This window comes from Cricetulus griseus, chromosome 4, assembly GCF_003668045.3.
Source record: "Cricetulus griseus strain 17A/GY chromosome 4, alternate assembly CriGri-PICRH-1.0, whole genome shotgun sequence".
NCBI lineage: Eukaryota > Metazoa > Chordata > Mammalia > Rodentia > Cricetidae > Cricetulus > Cricetulus griseus.
Genome location: NC_048597.1, coordinates 135,529,436 through 135,550,020, shown reverse-complemented (window position 1 = coordinate 135,550,020; position 20,585 = coordinate 135,529,436). Strand labels below are relative to the sequence as shown.

The 20,585-nt window shown below is 38.7% G+C and overlaps 1 protein-coding gene across 12 annotated transcripts in view; it reads right to left on the bottom strand.

The window, feature by feature from the left end:
• Bbs9 (Bardet-Biedl syndrome 9) overlaps window positions 1–20,585 on the bottom strand; it is a 408,032-nt gene that overhangs the window by 208,468 nt on the left and 178,979 nt on the right. For 10 of the 12 annotated variants that reach the window (XR_003484647.2, XM_027411687.2, XM_027411681.2 and 7 more), the window contains 4 exons: window positions 18,658–18,760; window positions 17,578–17,682; window positions 15,563–15,577; window positions 6,582–6,722 (listed from right to left, as the gene is read on the bottom strand). Coding sequence is in view for 11 of the 12 variants with exons in the window: in XM_027411687.2 (XP_027267488.1) it covers window positions 6,582–6,722; window positions 15,563–15,577; window positions 17,578–17,682; window positions 18,658–18,760 (364 nt within the window). In the remaining variant the exon portion in view is untranslated. The remainder of the gene's footprint in view (window positions 1–6,581; window positions 6,723–15,562; window positions 15,578–17,577; window positions 17,683–18,657; window positions 18,761–20,585) is intronic. The other 2 variants (XM_027411682.2, XM_027411685.2) reach the window with 1 other exon arrangement.

Below are 20,585 nucleotides of genomic sequence, written 5' to 3'. Positions count from 1 at the left end.
GGTATGTGCTTACAACAATTCCTATAGCAGTATTAGGAGAAAGGAAAGAAATAGATATATGCATTACTGTATAGTAAATTATTAGCTGGTGCCTTTTGTTATCTATTTTTTAAACTTCTCATTTATTTGTAATAGAAGTTAAAATCACTCCACATATGCCCTACATTTCTTCACAAAAAGTAGATAAGCAATTAGGAAGAGACATAGATTGAAAGTTATTTATTTTGTATGAAGCTCATTAATCCATTTCTTTCAGTAGAATGTATAGATCTGAAATAGCCACTGTATCCAATGTCAGCATATAAGAGCCTTTATGCACTGAGGGTAATGTGAGAATTACTTTAAGCAATTACATGGTTCTACCATGTTCATTGTAGTTAAATTAACAAAATACATATTGCATGTATAAAATCTTGGGGAAAATAGCTTTTAATATGTCATTGAGTGCTGTTTCTAAAGCAAGTAAAATTCTGACAGGCATGATACTCCTACAACATCAACAAAACAGGCTCCAGATCAGTGGAAGAGTGGGAGTCCAGCAAGCTTTTCAAACATAGTCAACCTGGTCAACATAGTGAGTCTATGCTGCATCTTAGCAACATGAACTCCATGGTCAACAGCCTACATTTTTATCCAATCTCTAGTAGAGCTCTGTTGATGCCAATAAAGGTCTACTTTTTCAAAATCCAGCACTGAAACATTATCAGCAGCATCAATAAGTTTGTTATTGTTCAATATGTAATTTCCAACTACGTGTACTTGGTGCAATCCAAGAAAAAATTGTGCAAGGCACTACATAGGGAGTGGTTCCTCTTGCATTTTTACAGTCTAACTTTGTTACAAAAAATGGAGAGGGAGGAAGAGAAGGTTGGAAGAAAGGAGAAAAGTAACAGGGAGGAAACCATACAAAAATAAACACTCGCTATGTGTACATGAGCTCACTAGAAAATTAAGACTTAAATGATTGTTTTTTAAAAAATACTTCATTTTAGACACTTTTTCATGGGAATATATGAATGAAATTTTTAAACCCTGTGTCCTGGATGAGTCAGGTGGTATACAACTCTCTGAGTTCAAGGCCAACCTGGTCAACATAGTGAGTTCCAGGATGGCCAGAGTCACACAGTGAGACCCTATACATAGTGAGTTCCAGGATGGCCAGAGTCATACAGTGAGACCCTATCTCAAAATTAGAACCAAAATAAATAAGCCCTACTCTTAGTAAGCAACAAATCAAAAGCATTTTCTATAATAACACAAAGGGATGGCTTACTAAAAATTTCTCAGTTTTATGGGAAATAGTCTGGATTCTAAATCCTATACCTCAAACACAAGAGTAAGGATACACCTCACAGTGAACAGGGCTAACTTTTTATAAAGTATTTAAAAGGCTATTCAATTCTTAGATTTCTTTTTTTTAATTCCATGCCATCACTAAGAACCTGGATAGAGCAAAAGATAAGGCAGAAAGATTCTAAGAGCCAGAGGAGATGGATGACTCCAAGGAAACAGTATCTTCCAGACACAACAGGACTGATGCACACATGAACTCACAGAGATTGTGGCAACATGCACAGAGCTAATACAGGCTCAAGCCAGATGGGGACCTACTACTAAGAGGGAAAAGGGGACATGGATTCCTCGCCCCAACCAAGAAGCTAATTGCAACTGGTAATTGCTGATAAAAGGAAAATCAATTTTGTCTAATGAAGTGTCACTGGATATATGAACTACATGCTAGGGCAATCCCCATGCCCAGTAGCTGATTAACATAAAACAAACTCAGTAAATTTTTTTTTGGGGGGGGGGCTTTCTGTTTCATTCTGTTTGGGCATTTTTGTTTGTTTCTTTGTTTTATTTATATTTTGCTTGTTCGATTTTCATTTCTGTGTTCTTCTGTATGAGGGAGAGCAAAGTTTCATGGGTTGGGTGTTATGGAGGATCAGGAGAAAGTAAGAGAAGGGAAAATCATGATCAAAATATATTGTTTGAAAAAAACTTTATAAAAAAAAAATAGAAAGTGGCCCTCTGTCTTGCGGCAGGTACCCGCGCCTCAGGTGAGTCTGGGCGCTACTCTGCACCCTCAACCTCCCCCATCAATCCCTGCTCGCTTCTGCCTGAAGCCCCCTCCCCCACAAGAGTGGACCTGCCCAGACTGAAGGCCCACCCTCAGTCCGGAGACACCTCACCCTTGTCCACCCACCACCCTCTGCCAACCGGCTGCCACCAGAGGCTGAGCCCTCCGCCTGCCACCCTAGAGAGAGACACCTAGGAGAGACCCCACCTACACTCACTGGAAGAAGGGATGGGAAGAAGACAGAGTAAGAACACACTCAACAATAGAGAGACCAATATGACACCACCAGAATCTAGGGACTCCACACCAGCAAGATCTTAAAGGCCCAACACAGAGGATGAAGAAGAGATGGACCTCAAAAATTATCTTAGGAAGATAACAGAGACCTTTAAAGAAGAAACAAGAAAATCCATTAAAGAAATAGAAGAAAAACAAGCAAAAAAATTACATGAAGTGGAGGAAAAGACAAACCAAAAAATTCAAGAAGTAAACAAATCTCTTAAATAATCTAAAGAAAGCCAAGAAAAAAAACAACCAAACAAGTGAAGGAAGCACTCGAAACATTCAAGGCATGAAAGCTGAAATAGACATAATAAAGAAAACACAGAATGAGGGATGCTGGAAATAGAAAGGCTGGTTAAATGATCAAGAACTAAAGATGTGAGTATAACCAATAGAATTCAAGAGATGAAAGAGAGAATCTCAGTTGTTGAAGACTCGCTAGAGGATATACAGTCATTGACCAAAGAAAATGTCAAGTCCAACAAATGCCTAACACAAAATGTCCAGGAAATAAGGGACACCTTGAAAAGGCCAAACCTAAGAATAATAGGTATAGAAGAAGGTGAAGAAATACAGCTCAAAGGTACAGAAAACATATTCAACAAAATCATAGAAGAAAACTTCCCCATCCTACAAAAGGATGCGCCTATGAAAGTACAAGAAGCTTACAGGACACCAAACAGACTGGACAACAAAAAGAAGTCCCCTCGGCACATAATAATCAAAACACAAAACCTTCAGAATGAAGGGAAACTATTAAGAGCAGCTAAGGAAATAGACCAAGTAACATATAAAGGCAAACCAATCAGAATCACACCCAACTTCTCAATGGAAACTTTGAAAGCCAGAAGGTCCTGGATATATATCCTACAAACACTATGGGAGCATGGATGCCAACCCAGACTACTGTACCCAGCAAAACTTTCAATCATTATAGATGGAGAAAACAGGATATTGCATGACAAAATGAGACTTAAACAATACATATCCACAAATCCAGCACTACAGAAAGTTCTGGAAGGGAAACTCCAACCCAACGAACATAACTACACTCACAAAAACATAGGCAATGGATAATCCAATTTTACCAAACATGAAAAGAAACAGGAGGGCGAAATACACACACAATGACACCACCAACAATAAATCCAAAACAAACAAGAACCAACAATCAATGGACATTAATATCCCTCAAAGTCAATGGTCTTAACCTGCCCATAAAAAGGTACAGGCTAACAGAATGGATAAGAAGACAGAATCCATCCTTCTGCTGTATATAAGAAACACACCTCAACTTCAAAGACAGGCGTTACCTCAGAGTAAAGGGTTGGGAAAAGATTCTCCAATCAAATGTGCCCAAGAAACAAGCTGGAGTAGCAATCCTAATATCTAACAAATTAGACTTCAAACTAAAATCAATCAAAAGAGATGAAGAAGGACATTTCATACTCATCACAGGAAAAGTCCATCAAGATGAAGTCTCAATTCTGAATATCTATGCCCCATGTATGAAGGTACCCACATTTGTAAAAGAAACATTGCTAAAGCTCAAACCACACATAAAACCTCACACACTTAGAGTAGGAGTCTTCAACATCCTGCTTTCACCACTAGACAGGACCACCAGACAGAAAATTAACATATGTTGTAGGGAGCCGTCCCTGCATTCTCCATTACAATGAGAATGCAGGGACGGCTCCCTACAATACGTCCCAACTGGGTTTAACAGATATCTATAGAACATTCCATCCAAACACAAAAGAATATACCTTCTTCTCAGTGTCACATGGCACCTTCTCTAAAATTGACCACACAGTTGGCGACAAAGCAAACCTCCACAGATACAAAAGAATTGAAATAACCCCCTGTATTTTATCAGATCACCATACTTTAAAGTTAGAATTCAACAGCAATACAAATTGCAGAAAACCTACAAACTCATGGAAACTGAGTAACACCCAATAGCACCATTTCTGGGTTGAGGAAGAAATAAAAAAAGAAATTAAAGAATTCCTAGAATTTAATGAGAATGTAGACACAACATACCCAAACTTATGGGACACTCTAAAAGCACTGCTAATAGGAAAGGTCATAGAACTAAGTGCCCACATGAAGAAACTGGAAAAAAGTCACACTAGAGAACTGACAGAACAACTGAAAGCTTTAGAGCAAAAAGAAGCAAACTCACCACGGAGGAGTAGACGCCAGGAAATAATGAAACTGAGGGCTGAAATCAATAAAGTAGAAACTAGGAAAACATTATAAAGAATCAATGAAACAAAGAGTTGGTTCTTTGAGAAGATCAACAAGATAGACAAACCTCTATCCAAATTAACCAAAAGGCAGAGAGAGAGCATGCTAATTAACAAAATCAGAAATGAAAAGGGGGATATAACAACAGACACCGAGAACAACAGAAATCCAGAGAATCATCAGGTCATACTTTGAAAACCTGTACTCCACAAAATTCAAAAATCTAAAGGAAATGGACAATTTTCTGGATAGACATCACTTACCAAAATTAAACCAAGAACAGATAAGCAGTTTAAATCGACCTATAACCCCTAATAAAATAGAAGCAGTCATCAAAAGCCTCCCAACCAAAAAAAGCCCAGGGCCAGATGGCTTCACTGCAGAAACCATCCTGAGTGAGGTAACCTAGTCACAAAAAGACAAACATGGTATGTACTCACTCATATATGAATTTTAGACATAGAGCAAAGGATTACCAGCCTACAATCCTCATCACCAAAGGAACTAGGAAACAAGAAGGACTCTAAGGAAAATATTCCCAGGAATGGGAAGGGGCAGGAACTCCTGAGCTAATTGGCATCATGAGGGTAGGGGAGAGGGAGCTGCCAGAATGAGAGGAGAAGAGGAGGAGAGGAGGAGAGGAAAGGAGGAAACGGAGGAGCAGAAATACTGAGTTGGGGGAAGAATAGAGGAGAGCAGGAGGAGAGATACTGTATTAGAGGGAGCCATTATAGGTCCGAGGAGAGATCTGGCACTAGGGAGATTTCCAGAGACCTACAAGGATGACACCAACTGACAATCTAGGCAATGGTGGAGAGGATAACCTAAATGCCCTTCCCCTATACTGAGACTGATGACTACTGTTTATGCCATCCTAGAGCCCTCATCCAGTGGCTGATGGAAGCAGAGGCAGACACCCACAGATATACACTGAACTGAACTCTGGAACTTAGTTGCAGAGAGGGAGGAATGGAGATCAAAGGGATTGGTACCAGGCTGGTGAAACCCATAGAAACAGCTGGCCTGTACAAGGGGGAGCACATGGACCCCAGACTGCTGTCTGGGAGGCCAGTATAGGACTGATCTAGACCCCTGAACATGGATGTTAATTAGGAGGTCTCTGCACTCTAGGGGGCCCCTGGTAGTGGATTAGTATTTTTCCCTGGTGTAAGAAGGGACTTTGAGAGCCCATCCCAAGTGAAGGGATGCACTCTCGGCCTGGACACATGAGGGAGGACCTAGGCCCAGCCCAGGATGATGTGGTGGACTTTGGGGAGCCCCCATCAAGGGCCCTACCCTGCCTGGGAAGTGGAGGGTGGGTGGGGTGAGGAGGGAGAAGGGGGAGGGGGAGGGGAGGGAGAGGATGAAGGGATTGACATGTGAAGCAAGCTTGTTCCAAATTTGAACTAATAAAAAAATTAAAAAAAAAGAAAATAGAAAGTGGGTAGGTATCTATTCTAAATCTTGATTACAATGCTGTGCTAGCTGGTCAAAGCTGCAGCTCTTCTAAGATACCCAGAAATCACCCCCAACATACTCAGTAGTGCTCAGGCTCCAGACACCAAGGCCACTCAGCAACCAGAACATTTGCTTCCCCAGCTGCTTAGATAAAAAAGCCACAAGGAGCAGCCATCCAGGAGACAACCCTCCAAAGTGACAGTGATGATGAACAATATACTTAGGAGAGGACATATCCAAAGGTCTACAGTAACACTTAACAATCAATATTTATATTTCAAGCCAAACCTTCTGACCTAGAAAAGAACCATTTATGGTTTCATATCTGAAAACTGAAGCAAAATAGTAATTATAAAAATATTAGTAAAATGTAAAAAGTGTACCTTACCACCATCTTTGAGCAGCCCACACCCTACAGGTACAGATAATACCCTCTATCACCTGCTGCAGCAGCAGCACCCCACATGGAACCCCAGCATTTCCAAACTCCCCATGGAGCACCAAGTCCTACCTGGGAAGAGGATGGGCAGGCTGACAGGAGATTTGTTGGTGTCGATAGTGAGTTTCTGGCTTGCAGTTTTTGAAGGCTGACCTGGTAGGCAAATTAGTTTCAGAGGAAGTCTAAATTTACATTGGATAACCCGAGGAATTCCTGAAATTACAGAAAAATAAATTTAAAATGCAGATCTGAGTTTGACAGACATCTGGGAAGAAATAATGTGTATTCTGAGCAGGAGAACTAGTAAATTTGTTGTCTGCTTTTTTGTTTAGCTCAAGTCAAGGAACTGGTAGGCACTACCAGGACTCAGATTTGTTTGTTTGTTTGTTTTAGTGTGAAAGAGATGGGGGAGAGGAGTGAGAGGATAAAATGCAAGTAAATGAACAGAAATAAAAAATATTATACTAAGTGAGGTAACCCAAAAACATAAACACTGCATGTTTTCTCTTATTTGTGGACACTAGCTCTGAATCTTTCAATGTGAGTATACAAGCTGAGGTGACTACTGATACAAAGAAAGGGGCAGAAAGCCATGGAGTCATAGAGTATGGAGGGCAAAGGGCAACACTATGACACAGCTGCTATAAACAGAGAAATGGGGAAAACAGATGAGGTGAGAAGCAACATAGAGAAAGGAAGGAAGAGGGGTAAATAACACTAAGGATGCTTGAAGGAGCCAGAGAAAATCGTATTTTATGTTCAACTAAACTTACACATAATATATACAGTTGTATTTGCATGCATGCATACATACATACATACATACACACATACACACACGCACGCACGCATACATACATACATACATACATACATACATGCATGCACGCACGCACGCACGCACGCACGCACGCACGCACACATACATACATACATACATACATACTTTTAACTAAAGTTACACAGTTATGGTAACAATACCCTCACATAAAAACATAGGCTCTCTATCAAAAATCCAAGTACCTGGCATGGGAAGCATTCTTTCAGTTTGTTGGTCAGGGTACCCAAGAACCCTCCAAACAGTCTATTCCCATTGTCCTTGGTTGTCTCCCAGATAAAGGACTTGGAGGAATCAAGCTGGAACTGACCTAGAAGCCTCCTACCTGCGGACTAGGTGTTAAGTATGGGAAGAAGTAATGTAAGCCACCAAGAGAAAAAAGCAATCAAGAGTCCTACTGAGCCATCCTTGCATTCCTGGGATGAAGCCTACTTGATCGTGGTGGATGATTTCTCTGATGTGTTCTTGGATTCGATTTGTCAGTATTTTATTGAGTATTTTTGCATCAATGTTCATGAGGGATACTGGTCTGCAGTTCTCTTTCTTAGTTGTGTCTTTGTGTGGCTTGGGTACCAAGGTAATTGAAGCCTCATAAAAAGAGTTTGGTAATGACCCTTCTGCTTCTATTGTGTGGAATACTTTGAGGAGAATTGGTATTACCTATTCCTTAAATTTCTGGTAGAATTCTGCACTGAAGCCACCTGGCCCTGGGCTTTTTTTTTTGGTTGGGAGACTTTTGATGACTGCTTCTATTACATTAGGGGTTATAGGTCTATTCAAGTTGCTTATCTGTTCTTGATTTAATTCTGGTAAGTGAAATCTATCCAGAAAATTGTCCATTTCCTTTAGGTTTTCGAATTTTGAGGAATATAGGTTTTCGAAGTATGACCTGATGATTAATCAAGAAAGGAGATACCATAATAGAGGGAGATATTTTAGGTTTATAGAGAAATCAGGCACTAGGGAAATGTCTGGAGACCTACAAAGATGACACCAACTAACAATCTAAGCAATAGAGGAGAGGCTACCTTAAATGCCCTCCCCTGATAATGAGATTGATGACTGACTTATATGCTATCCTATAGCCTTCATCCATCAGCTAGTGGAAGTAGAAGCCGACACCCACAACTATTCACTGAACTGAACTGGAATCCAGTTGCAGAGAAGGACCGAGTGATGAGCAAAGGGGCCCAGACCAGGCTGGTGAAATCCACAGAAACAGCTGACCTGAACAACGGAGAGCTTGTGGTCCCCAGACTGATAGCTGGGAAACCAGCATGGGACTGATCTAGACCCCAGGAACATGGGTTTCAGAGAGGAGAACTCAGAAATCTATGGGACCTCCTGTAGTAGTTCAGTACTTATCCCTAGCATAGGTGTGGACTTTGGGAGCCCATTCCACATAGAGGGATACTCCCTGAGCCAAGAAACACAGGGGTGGGCATAGGCCACAACCCAAAGGATATGATAGACTCTGATGACCCCCTATGGAATGCCTCACCCTCCCTGGGGAGCAGAAAGGATACGTGATAGGTACGGTTTTAGTTGAGGGGGTGTGTTAAGGGAGGAGGGGAGGGAGAGGGAACTGGGATTGACATTAAAAAAATCTTATTTCTAATTCAAATATAAAAAAAAGAGTCCTACTGAGGTGTCATGCCTATAAAAGACAAAACAACCAGAATAGAAAGATATTCTAAAAGGTGCAACAGTGACACTTATGTCCTGGGAGCAACCAACAGCCATCTAATTGGACTTAAGGCCTGCTCATCTAAAAAGAATTCATATCTGGTACTGTGTGAACTTCACCAACCTTCTGTGCCTGCTAAGGCCACAAAATCCAGAGAATCTACTGCTGCCATTTTTCTAAACCAGTATAATTTCTAACTGCATTCTAAGGCAAGGGTAGTTCTTACCCCTCTCAAGGAAGCTTCCTTTTGCAGCAGTTAGAGATCATTACAGGAAGTCACAACTTGTGAAAATGCAAAAAAACAATTGAACATAGGGTACCTGTCCCCAGTTAAAACATCAACAATACAATGCCTACACCTAAGGCTTAGGGAACCCTACAGAAGAGGAAATGGGAAGACTGTGAGGGCCAAAGGACCAGGATGTCTGCTGTGAGATAGTCTTCTTTAAAAAGCTAAACTTTGGGGAGCTGGAGGTTTTAAAAAGAGGACATCTTTAAACAGAAGGGGTTGGAGAGGAAGAAGTGGATCTGGGGGAGTTAGGAGGAAGGGTGGGAGTGAATATAATCAAAATATATTGAATGAAATTCTTAAAGATTTCATAAAATATTTTTAAAGAGTTAAAAGAAGCATTAGCATGAGGCCTATCATTAAGCAGCATATTTTTAAAAACCAGCCCATCCAGACACCATAAAAATCATTCAATTACTGAGACAATTCTTTAAGATTTTCAAAGCCCAAGCTTAGCCTACAGCTATCAGTTAAAATGAAAAAAGAACACTCAGTCTCCCTGAAACTCTAAATTATCTTATCTCAAAATGCTCTACCCAAGACATTCTAAATCCTCAGCTATTTTTACATATTGAAGATTCAAACTATATTAGCTATTTTCAATAAATTATAACCGTGAAAGTACAATGTACATGGGACTTCTCTGAAGTTCATGGCAATTTGAGCATTGAAAATGTAAGTTAGGAGAATTGGATTTTATCACAATTTCACATTATAATTTTTATAATTCAAGCCTAGTCATTTAATCCTAAATGATGTCAATATTCATCCAGACATAATTAAGAAAGTAACTGAATAAATAACAAAGTTGAATAATTTAATTCTCAAAATTACTTTAAATCGCATTTCATTCTTTGTTCTTTTATAAACCTAAATTTATAAGGTTATTTATAAATCTAAAATCAGCACTTTAACCTTAAACTTGCTATCTTTTCATCCTAGGATTCTGTATGGACAAGACAACGTGGAAGATGGGGGACAAAACATAGAAATCTGTATCTTACTGAAGTCCTGTATAGAAACTGAAAGCTCAAAATGTCTACCCTACTTGGTGGGTTTGCACACTAATCTCTTCATTTCTCTGTAGTGGAGTCAGTGAGAGCTTTAAAAAAGTAAGAGCAGAAGCAGTTAAAATATGGTTACATGGACCAAGCAAGAGCTTTGAAATTACAATCTATCTTGCTTGGGTAGCTTAATCCCCATTGAGTATGGAGGTGATTTTCCGTCTTCTTACTTCCTAGGACAGTGAGAGAGACAGCATCAGCAAAGCTGAGCCTAATTAAATTAAATTAAATTAAATGCTTCTACAGTTCATGTGGGGTCGTTCTCAGCACACTCTATTACCCATCAATTCTTACCCAGCTCAGAATTTGTTCCTAACCAACAGATGTGAAATTCACTTCTGCACATCCAGAATCTAACTGGTGTTTGTTCAGGACAGTCCCCAGGTAGCACTTCCTGGTATTCTGTGAGGGTTTTAGGGGCATATGTGTTTGTACTTTATAATGGCAAAATGTAACACACTCAAAGATACTTTCCAAACCACAGCTAGCAATTCTACCACACACATAAAAAAATTACAAAGTGTTCCTTTGCCAACTATAAGGAAATTCCCATATATTACATACATCTCCAAATTATGAAAAGAAGTCTTAAAAATGTCTCTATTATAATAATTAAGTTACAACCCCAGTTAATAGATAGAGTGGAATGAACAAAACTTGCTTCTATCTCTTTAATTTTAAATGAATAATACAACAAAAATATTTTAATTTCTGACTACTGTATACACAAAGAATACAATCTTATATATATACTTTCAACTAAATTCTAAGCTAACTGTTCAAACCAAATAGATGTAACTTTGCTTCAAGAAAAACAAAAGAAAAGTTAAAATAAAGACTTTCTCAATGTTGCTCTTGGAACAGTTTTGAACCTGGTTGGAAAAGACTAATTGGTCCTAACTCCTTGTACCATCAGTACTTATATATACGTTCAACTAAATCCTAAGCTATCTGTTCAAACAAACTTTCTTCAAAACCTGTATCATGGCCTCTACACCATTTGCACCAGGTACATGGACTCGAGATTTACAAATTAGGAATGATCAACCACACTGGCTTTATTTTAAATTAAGAACCTGGTGAGAAATGTGGGGGTTCAGAAGTGGAAAAGGGCTGAAGAGATGGCTCAATGCACACATTTATAATAAAGAAAAGAGGGGGGCTGGAGAAATGGATCAGAGGTTAAGAGCTTTAACTGCTCTTCCAGAGATCTTGAGTTCAAATCCCAGCAGCTACATGGTGGCTCACAGCCATCTAAAATGAGATCCGATGCCCTCTTTTGGTGTGCAAGAAAACATGCAGATAGAACACTGTATACATAATAAATAAATCAGTCTTTTTTAAAAAAGAAGAAAAGGGGGGCTGGGAAAATGGTTAAGAGAACTTGCTGCTCTTCCAGAGGACTCATGTTTGACTTGCAGCACTCACATGGTATATCCGTCTGTAACTGCAGTTCACGGGAATGTGATACCTTCTTCTGGCCCCCTTGAGCCCCAGGAACAGGCATGGTGTACATACATACATGCAGGCAAACCATCCATGCACATAAAATAAAAGAATTTTTCAAGGAAAGAATTATGTATATTAATAGACTTTTCAAGCCTTGTGTGGCAGCACATACTATAATCCCAGATCTTGGAACATAGGGGTAATAGGATAAGAAGTTCAAGGTCATCCTCAGCTATATATCAACCTTGAGACCAGCCAGGGCTACATGAAATCGTGTTTCAAGAATAAAAGAAAAATTAAAATAAAGACCTTTTTGATGTTACTCTTGGAACAGTTTGGGATCTGGTTGAAAAGGCTAATTGGTCCTAACTCTAGGCTGTTGGCAAAAACTGTCTGCCTAGCTGGCTAATTCAACTCTGGAACCTAAGCTGAGAAAAAAAGAAATGTTCATCATTCATTTGATTCCAGTATCAATCTAGTCATTCATCAGTCTGACTTTGCTATATAGGATTTTGAATTTTTAAACAAATATAATCACCTCTCTTTCATATGCTTCCCTGCCCATAATCCACTAGAGGAAATGGATAGTAACAACTACTACAATGCAATTAATCAAAAAACCATTTATCAATCAGAGAGAAATTTACATTAAAACCACTCCTGAATGAGTAATTTTCCAATACTAAAAAACTACACCTGGCACACACACAAGCCCAGGATCATTTTCAAACAGGAAGACAAAAAGCTGTTGAAAAATAAAATAGACAGTGTGTGTGTGTGTGTGTGTGTGTGTGTGTGTGTGTGTGTACATATGTGAATAAGACAGGCATATCTATACACTACACTTCTACAGAAGACCCGTGAACTCTTTCTGAGACTGCTGGAGCCATTTTTTCCTGCAAACAGGAAGTGGGGAAGCAGCAGTCATGTCTGGTAGCCAGGACTTGCAGACCCCCTAATGTAGTGACTGATAACATACTGTACTTGGTCTACAGTCATGTTTTACACTGTCCATGGCATGTAATTTTAATGCAGAATAATGGAGGCTAACTCCTATGGGACTACCTAAAACCACATGCCCTTTTTCTGACATGTGAGAGCAGAACTACTTTTCTGCAATACAGCCTAAACAGATCAAGACATGGAAATGGATCCACCTGAGAAATATAAAGATACTGTTGAATATTTCAGCACTGCTGCCTTGCATTTAATAATAATTTAAACCACACCAAAAGAAATATTAAATTCACCATCACCAGCTATCAGTCTGGGATCCATGAGCTCCACCCTTGTTCAGGTCCGCTGTTTCTGTGGGTTTCTCCAGCCTGGTTTTGACCCCTTTGCTCATCACTCCTCCTTCTCTGCAACTGGATTCCAAGAGTTCAGCTCAGTGTTTAACTGTGGATGTCTGCTTCTGCTTCCATTAACTACTGGATGAAGGCTCAAGCATAGGGCCGACCCAGACCCCTGAACGTGGGTGTCAGTTAGAAGGACTGGGCAGTCTATGGGGCCTCTGGTAGTGGACAAGTATTTATCCTTAGTGTACAAATGGACTTTTGGATCCCATTCCACATAGAAGGATACACTCTCAGCCTAGACACATGGCAGAGGGTCTAGGCCCTGCTCCAAAAGATGTGACAGACTTTGAAGATTCCCCATGGAAGGCCTCACCCTCCCTGCGGAGCAGAAAGAAACTGGTGGCATCATCAAAACAGTATGAGTATGCTGGGTGTAGTGGTGCACAGCTTTAATCCCAGCACCTGGGAGGCAGAGGCAGAGGCAGGTGGATCTCTGTGAGTTCGAGGCCAGCCTAGTCTATATAGTAAGTTCCAGGACAGCCAGAACTATCTCAAGAGACCCTGTCTCAAAAAAGAAAAGGAAAAAGGAAAAGAAAAAAGGAAAGAAAAACACAGTGTAAGTAAATACTGGTGTTTTAACAGTGGTTTGACCATATCTAATTACTACTTGGAGGATATTATTATCTAAAACTTGTCTTAAGGTATCTTTAGTAAAGATAATCTACTGTTTTATATCTATGTATTTTAGGGGAAAAGTATTTTTTCCCAATTTTTTTTTATTTGAATTAGAAACAAGATTGTTTTACATGACAATCCCAGTTCCCTTCTCCCTCCTTTCTGCCCCTACCACCACCACCCCAACTAAAACCCTACCTATCACATATCCTTTCTGCTCCCCAGGGAGGGTGAGGCTTTCCATAGAGTGTCATCAGAGTCTATCATATCCTTTGGGATAGGGCCTAGGCCCATTCCCATATGTCTAGGCTCAAGGAGTATTCCTCTATGTGGAATGGGCTCCCAAAGTCCACACCTATGCTAGGGATAAATACTGAACTACTACAGCAGTTCTGTAGATTTCTGAGGTTTCCTCACTGAAACCCATGTTCCTGGGGTCTGGATCCGTCCCATGCTGGTATCCCAGCTATCAGTCTGGGAAGTAAGAGTTCCCCAATGTTCAGGTCAGCTGTTTCTGTGGGTTTCACCAGCCTGGTCTGGACCCCTTTGCTCTTCACTCGTCCTTCTCTGCAACTGGATTCCAGTTCAGTTCAGTGATTAGTTGTGGGTATCTGCTTCCACTTCCACCAGCTGCTGGATGAGGGCTATCGGGTGGCATATAAGTCAGTCATCAATCTCATTATCAGAGGAGGGCATTTAAGGTAGCCTCTCCTCTGTTGCTTAGATTATTAGTTGGTGTCATCTTTGTAGATCTCCAGACATTTCCCTAGTGCCTGATTTCTCTGTAAACCTAAAATGTCTCCCTGTATTATGGTATCTCCCTTCTTGTTATCTTCTATTCTGCTCCCTCATGTCCTCTGCATCCCTCCTCTTCTAGGGGAAAAATAAATTAAGAGATACTTAAATGACTATGGTGTACCCTGATCCTCTGCAATTCATCGATGAGTCATTTATTTCTACCCTTGAAGACCTCACATCTACTGGAAAACCTAAGAAACAAACGTAAACTTAGCACAGCTTGAACATGTGTGTACTATGGCAAAATGACTAACAACACTGACTAGGGTAAGTTCAGGTTGGCCAGCCCAATCTTCCAGAAATTCTGAATGAGACAAGAGATAGTTGTATAGTAGTACACATGATATTCTTATCAGACACAAGTAGATCTATTTGAGCATGTAGAAGAACATTTAAAATTAAGTGACATGTATATTTTTAATTTTCTATACTTTAATGTGGGTAAAATAATCTAATAATGAACATGTGTTAATGGCTTTCAGCAAAAATTTGCCAATGACATTTTTGGCGTTTCTCAACAAAGGCATTCTGGGGCTGGAGAGATGGCTCAAATAGGAGTACAGCTGTTCTTCCTAAGGACTCAAGTTCCCAATACCAGGCAGTTCCCATCCAACTATAATTCCAGCTGCAAGGGATACAACCACTCTTCCAGACTCAAGGGTACCTGTGCTCACACATGCACATACACCCACCAACTGGTCATGCATACATGTACAATTAAAAACAAAATAAATCTTTTTAAGTCATCTGTTCTTATCTTTCACCTTATCTGTAATGATAACCCTCTTGAAACAGGCACACTGCCCTTCATAGCAAGACTAAGGCAACATATACCCTAAAGAAGTCTGTTACAACATACACTAATGTAAAGGGTTGATTCATGGAGTAATGCCCATTGAGTTTAACAACAAATTTTAGACTGAAAATTCATTTTCCCCTGTATCTTTTAACTTACCATCAGGATTTCGATCTATCCATTAGAAGCAATGCAAAGGACGTGGAAGAGAAAGAATGCAAACTAATTATTTGTGGTAAAGCTACAATAAAAATTTGATACACATCTGTTTAAAATACAGTTTAAACTTACAAGAACAGTACACACACCCCTGAGAAAACAGAAGCCTTATTTGAAGAGCAAACCCTAAGTAAATGAAACTCAGCAATATGTTTGTGCCTCTGGTCTCAAAAGTCCATGAGAATGTTACTCCAGTATAAATGTGGTTTAAAAAAAAAAAAAAAAAGAACAACTCAGTATTCAAGTGACATGAAGAATATTAAGTCAAAAGGCTGAGTGAAAAAGCAAAAGCAAAATGTTAATATTTCCAGCTAGTCCTTCTTGAGAAAATTGTTACTACTCTGGAATAATGTTCACTTGGGTTTTGAGGCTTATCTTTTTGTTCTTACTTTAACACACTTGTTATATTAATTTATAACTAACTGTGAACCAAATAGTGTCTAGACCTCTGCTTTACCAATAATATATGATATTCTAAATTCCATCTATAAGAAAGTAAATATGGCCAAAACGGTAACTGCAACTACAGGCCATGGGGCCAATGGCTGACTTCATAGTGTTCAAATGCACTTTCAGTGTGCTGCCCACCAGGCATTTGCCGTTCCCTATTTTTTCAACCAGTATCACTACTTTTCCTTGAATATTAATGAAAGAATTATATAAATTAAGGTGAGCCATCTCTATAGACAGCTGTGCAATATTGTAACTGCTGACTCAGATGTTAAGTAAATGATAAAGGATCTAGAGCTAGCAGCCAAATATGTCTCCTTTCTGTGTCTCAGAACTCAAAGTAAAAATAACATTCAAAACCTCAATAGTCTTTTGGGAAATGACCGAAAGGTCCACCATTCTTTAACCCTTTATCAAGTTTTCACTTCTCGTGCAATCAAGTCTTTATAAACATAAAAGTGATTATACAGCCCAAAGTCTGAGAATTTGAGAAACAGATGAAGTGATCACTGCTGGGTAAAAATAAATATCAAGACTGCTTAAATCAAATTACTCCACAAGGCAAATAAAACTAGGTTTTTAAAAAAATACAACTAAGCTACAAAATTATGCCAGAGCACCAACATCTTCCAATAAATAAACAGGAAGATTCACTGGGGATACACTCATGAGGGAAGCCAAAGCAGCTAAGCTGAGCATAAAAACATGGAGACTTTGGTTCTTTTGAAACTATAAGGCTTTTTAACTGGAAAGATAAGCCTTAAAATTGTCCAGAAATGTTCTTGAAACACAAATATAAAAATGCTACAATATCTGAGTACCAACCAGATCCACTATATTGAAATATCTTTTAAAGTATGACCCGCTGATTTTTATTTTCTAACAACCAACTGACATCAAACTGTGAAATAATACCCACACAGGAAAGGAAAAGATAATCATACCAAAATCAACTAAGTTCAAGTTTATAGCAGGATAATCACTCCTAGACAGAGAGAACCTAATCATGCCTATTAAGAACAATCTAATGATTTCTGATATCTTGTATGCTAATTTTAAAAATAAAAATTTTAAATCTGAACAAAAGAACAAACTGACTTGAACTCCAGATGAAAATATAACAGATGTGTTTTTAATTACTCAAATGTGGGAGGTAAAGAGTATTATTTAGTAATGAAAAAACTATCTAAAATTGAATAATGGCTTAATTGTTATGTTAACCTACATCTTTTCAGTAATTAATAACAGCCTTTTGTAGTTTAAATAAATGAAATATGATCCAGTGCTAATAAAAATACATCATATTTGCTACTAAGTGAAAGAGAGAACCATACACCCAGAAATCATATGAACACACTTGTCATTAACAGAATGCAAGAAAGTAATTGGAATAATAATTAGGAGTAGAAAAGAAAATTCTTTGACTGTATGCTTTTCTATCTTAAATGCTTAAGTCATTTAACTTAAATTTGGTCTATAAAGTTGCAAATCACTGTATATTTTACCTGTTGGTCTGGAATAAGAAACAACTGCATTTCCTTCTAATTCAGATGGTATGTAATTTTTCTTCAGGTAAACAGAAAATGCTGCTACGCTGGTCATATCTGGTACTATAGGGAATATGAAAGTTATGCATAAGTTATATGATGGCAGCAATTGTTAACAATTGCTAAACTCTTATAGCACTTACTACATACGAAGTACTTCAATAAGCACTCTAAACAGCCACTCATACAATCTTCACAGAGACACTGTAAGGTAGGTGCCATTATCATTCCTTTTTTAACTATGAGGTGACCAGAATACAGAGGTAAGGATCAAAGTTTTACACCATTACCATGAACCAGGAACTGACTCCACACAAGGTGCCTCTCACTCCACAGCCCTGCATCTCTTTGCCTGGGTCAACAGGCAGAGAAAATGGGGGGAACAATAGGGGCCATTTGTGACATGATTACTATTTTATATATTATTAGATACTTCATATGATTTTATTTTCTAATTAAATCTTCAAAGCAATCCTGTCATATAGAGAGTTATTACTCTCTGTTTACCACTTAAAATAACAGGCTCTAAGTAGTCACTAAAATAGTTTGCCAGAATCTTGCATCAAGTAGTGTAGGAGTTAGAATTCAAATATAGGCCAAATCCCAAGCCAGCACTCTGTCTTTAAATGTTACTGATTCACTACAGAGGTCACTAGGAAAATGCCATTAAAAAAGGACTTCCAGGGCTGAGGACATAGCTCAGTTGATAGAGTTCTTACCTTGTATGCATGAAGCTTCAATCCCCAGCAACACACAGAGAGACAGAGACAGAAGAAAGTCTTCCAAATTATAGTATTTTAATACAATTTACAGATACAGCTAGTTAAGCAATATAACTAGAAATTCATAATCTAAAAATTATTCATCAATTATCCATGCATGATACATGCCACCATTTGTTTCCCCAGAAGCTCTCAGAGCTGCTATTTAGAAAAGAAATACAGACCTGAACTAAGCACACTGAAAAAAAAAAAAAAAAAAAAAAAAAACAACCCAACTCACAGCACAGTAAACATCCAGACAAAACAAGGAGCTTACCTGCAAAGTCAAAGGTGAACTGATCACAAGTAAGTACTAATGGAGGCTGCACATAGACTGACAATTTGACTTTTTGCAACACCACTCGATTCTGCAGGGTAATCTAAGGACACACAAATTGTCAGTAATATAAAATTCCACTTTATCCAAATTGACAAACTACTACAACTAACTAAAAAGTTATTAACAAATAATAAGGAAACCTGGAAAGTGAGTAGCTGTGTAATAGTTCACAGCAAAAAAAAAAAAAAATCATAATAGCTAAAGAGTATAAATAAGCTAAATGTCCATCTCAATGGGCAATCAAAGTGTGGTCTATACTACAAAATAACATTCAGCAAAAATAACTGAAACCAACACATGAACTATGAAAAATATTAAGTTTAAAAAAAAACTAATCAAGCCGGGCATTGGTGGCGCATGCCTTTGATCTCAGTACTCGGGAGGCAGAGGCAGGCAGATCTCTGTGAGTTCAAGGCCACTCTGGTCTCCAGAGCGAGTGCCAGGATAGGCTCCAAAGCTACACAGAGAAACCCTGTCTGGAAAAAAAAAAAAAAAAAAAAAAAAAAAAAAAAAAAAAAAAAAAAAAAAAAACCACTGATCATAAAGAATAGCATTCAGTGTAATTCTATTGACACAAAATGTATATCTCTTCTCTCTGTGCAAGGCCCAGGAGCCACTTCAGAAGACAGAGAAGAAAAGAAATATTTTTAAGAGCCAGAGATTGAGAAGACAGGAGCAAAACAGTGTCTTTGGACATGGTGGGACCACTGCGCCCATGAACTTGAAGAAGCTGTGGTTACCTGCATAGGACCTGAATAAGATCACGCCAGTCAACACTCCAACATGGAGAGGAAAGGAGCTCACAAGGCTCCACCCTTAGCTGAGGAGAAATTGACAGCTGATGAGTCCTGAGGTGTGGAGAAACAGTTTCCTTTAGGGATGTAGTTTGACCATGCTCCAGAGAGTAGCCCCATGTCCATGAGTATATGGACAGTACAAACTAAACTTGGTGACCTATAAAAAACAAAGACTACAGAGGTTGTGGGTGGGCATGGATCAGGGAGGAAAGGAGGTAAATATGATCCACCTACACTGTATAAAATCCTCCATGAATGAATGAAAATATTACATTAAAAACTTCTCTGTTACATAGAGAAACCCTAACTCCAAAAAAAACCAAAAATCTTTATTTAAATTTTCAATAAAATAAATAAAACAGGAAACTTCTATAACAAACTATAGAAATAGGAAGTAGCTTCAAAATAAAAAAGATAAAGAGGGACAATTAATGGCTATTGTCATTTCTCTTAAGGGGTACAAAAGGTTCTAAAATTAGATGGGTTTATGACTGGCCAAATCTGCAAGGATGTGACATATCACTGTAAGCTGTATAATTATATATAGTGATGTCTCAGAGTATCAAAGAGAGAAAATGGCTGTTCTCATCTTTAATGAAAAACTGCATAGTGGCACAAACATGCCATTAATCCCTCTGCTCCTGAGGGATTAAGATTCCAAACAGCTGATATTATTTGGTGATGCTAAGAAATCCTACCCATGTAAAACCAAAATCTAAGATCTGTAAGATAATAACCCAGAAGACAGTATGGGTATGGATACAAGAAGCCAGGATGTCTCTCTCCTGAGGAGGGGTATTGGTAGCAACATCAGACCTAAGCATCTTCACTAGGGTACAGTGCCACATGTCAGTGAGGGTATCAGAGAAAGAAACACCTGCTTTGTATTAGGTATCTTCTCTCATTGGTTTTGATTTCCTACAGGTTTCAATCTCTTGGAATTGTTTTGTAAGATGACTTCATCTAACTATTATTAGATAGCCAATTACCAATCTAGGTAAGGTCACTCAGAATATCTGGAGGCAGACTCAAGTGCTGAGATTTTTATACCCTCTAGGGGATCCTTAT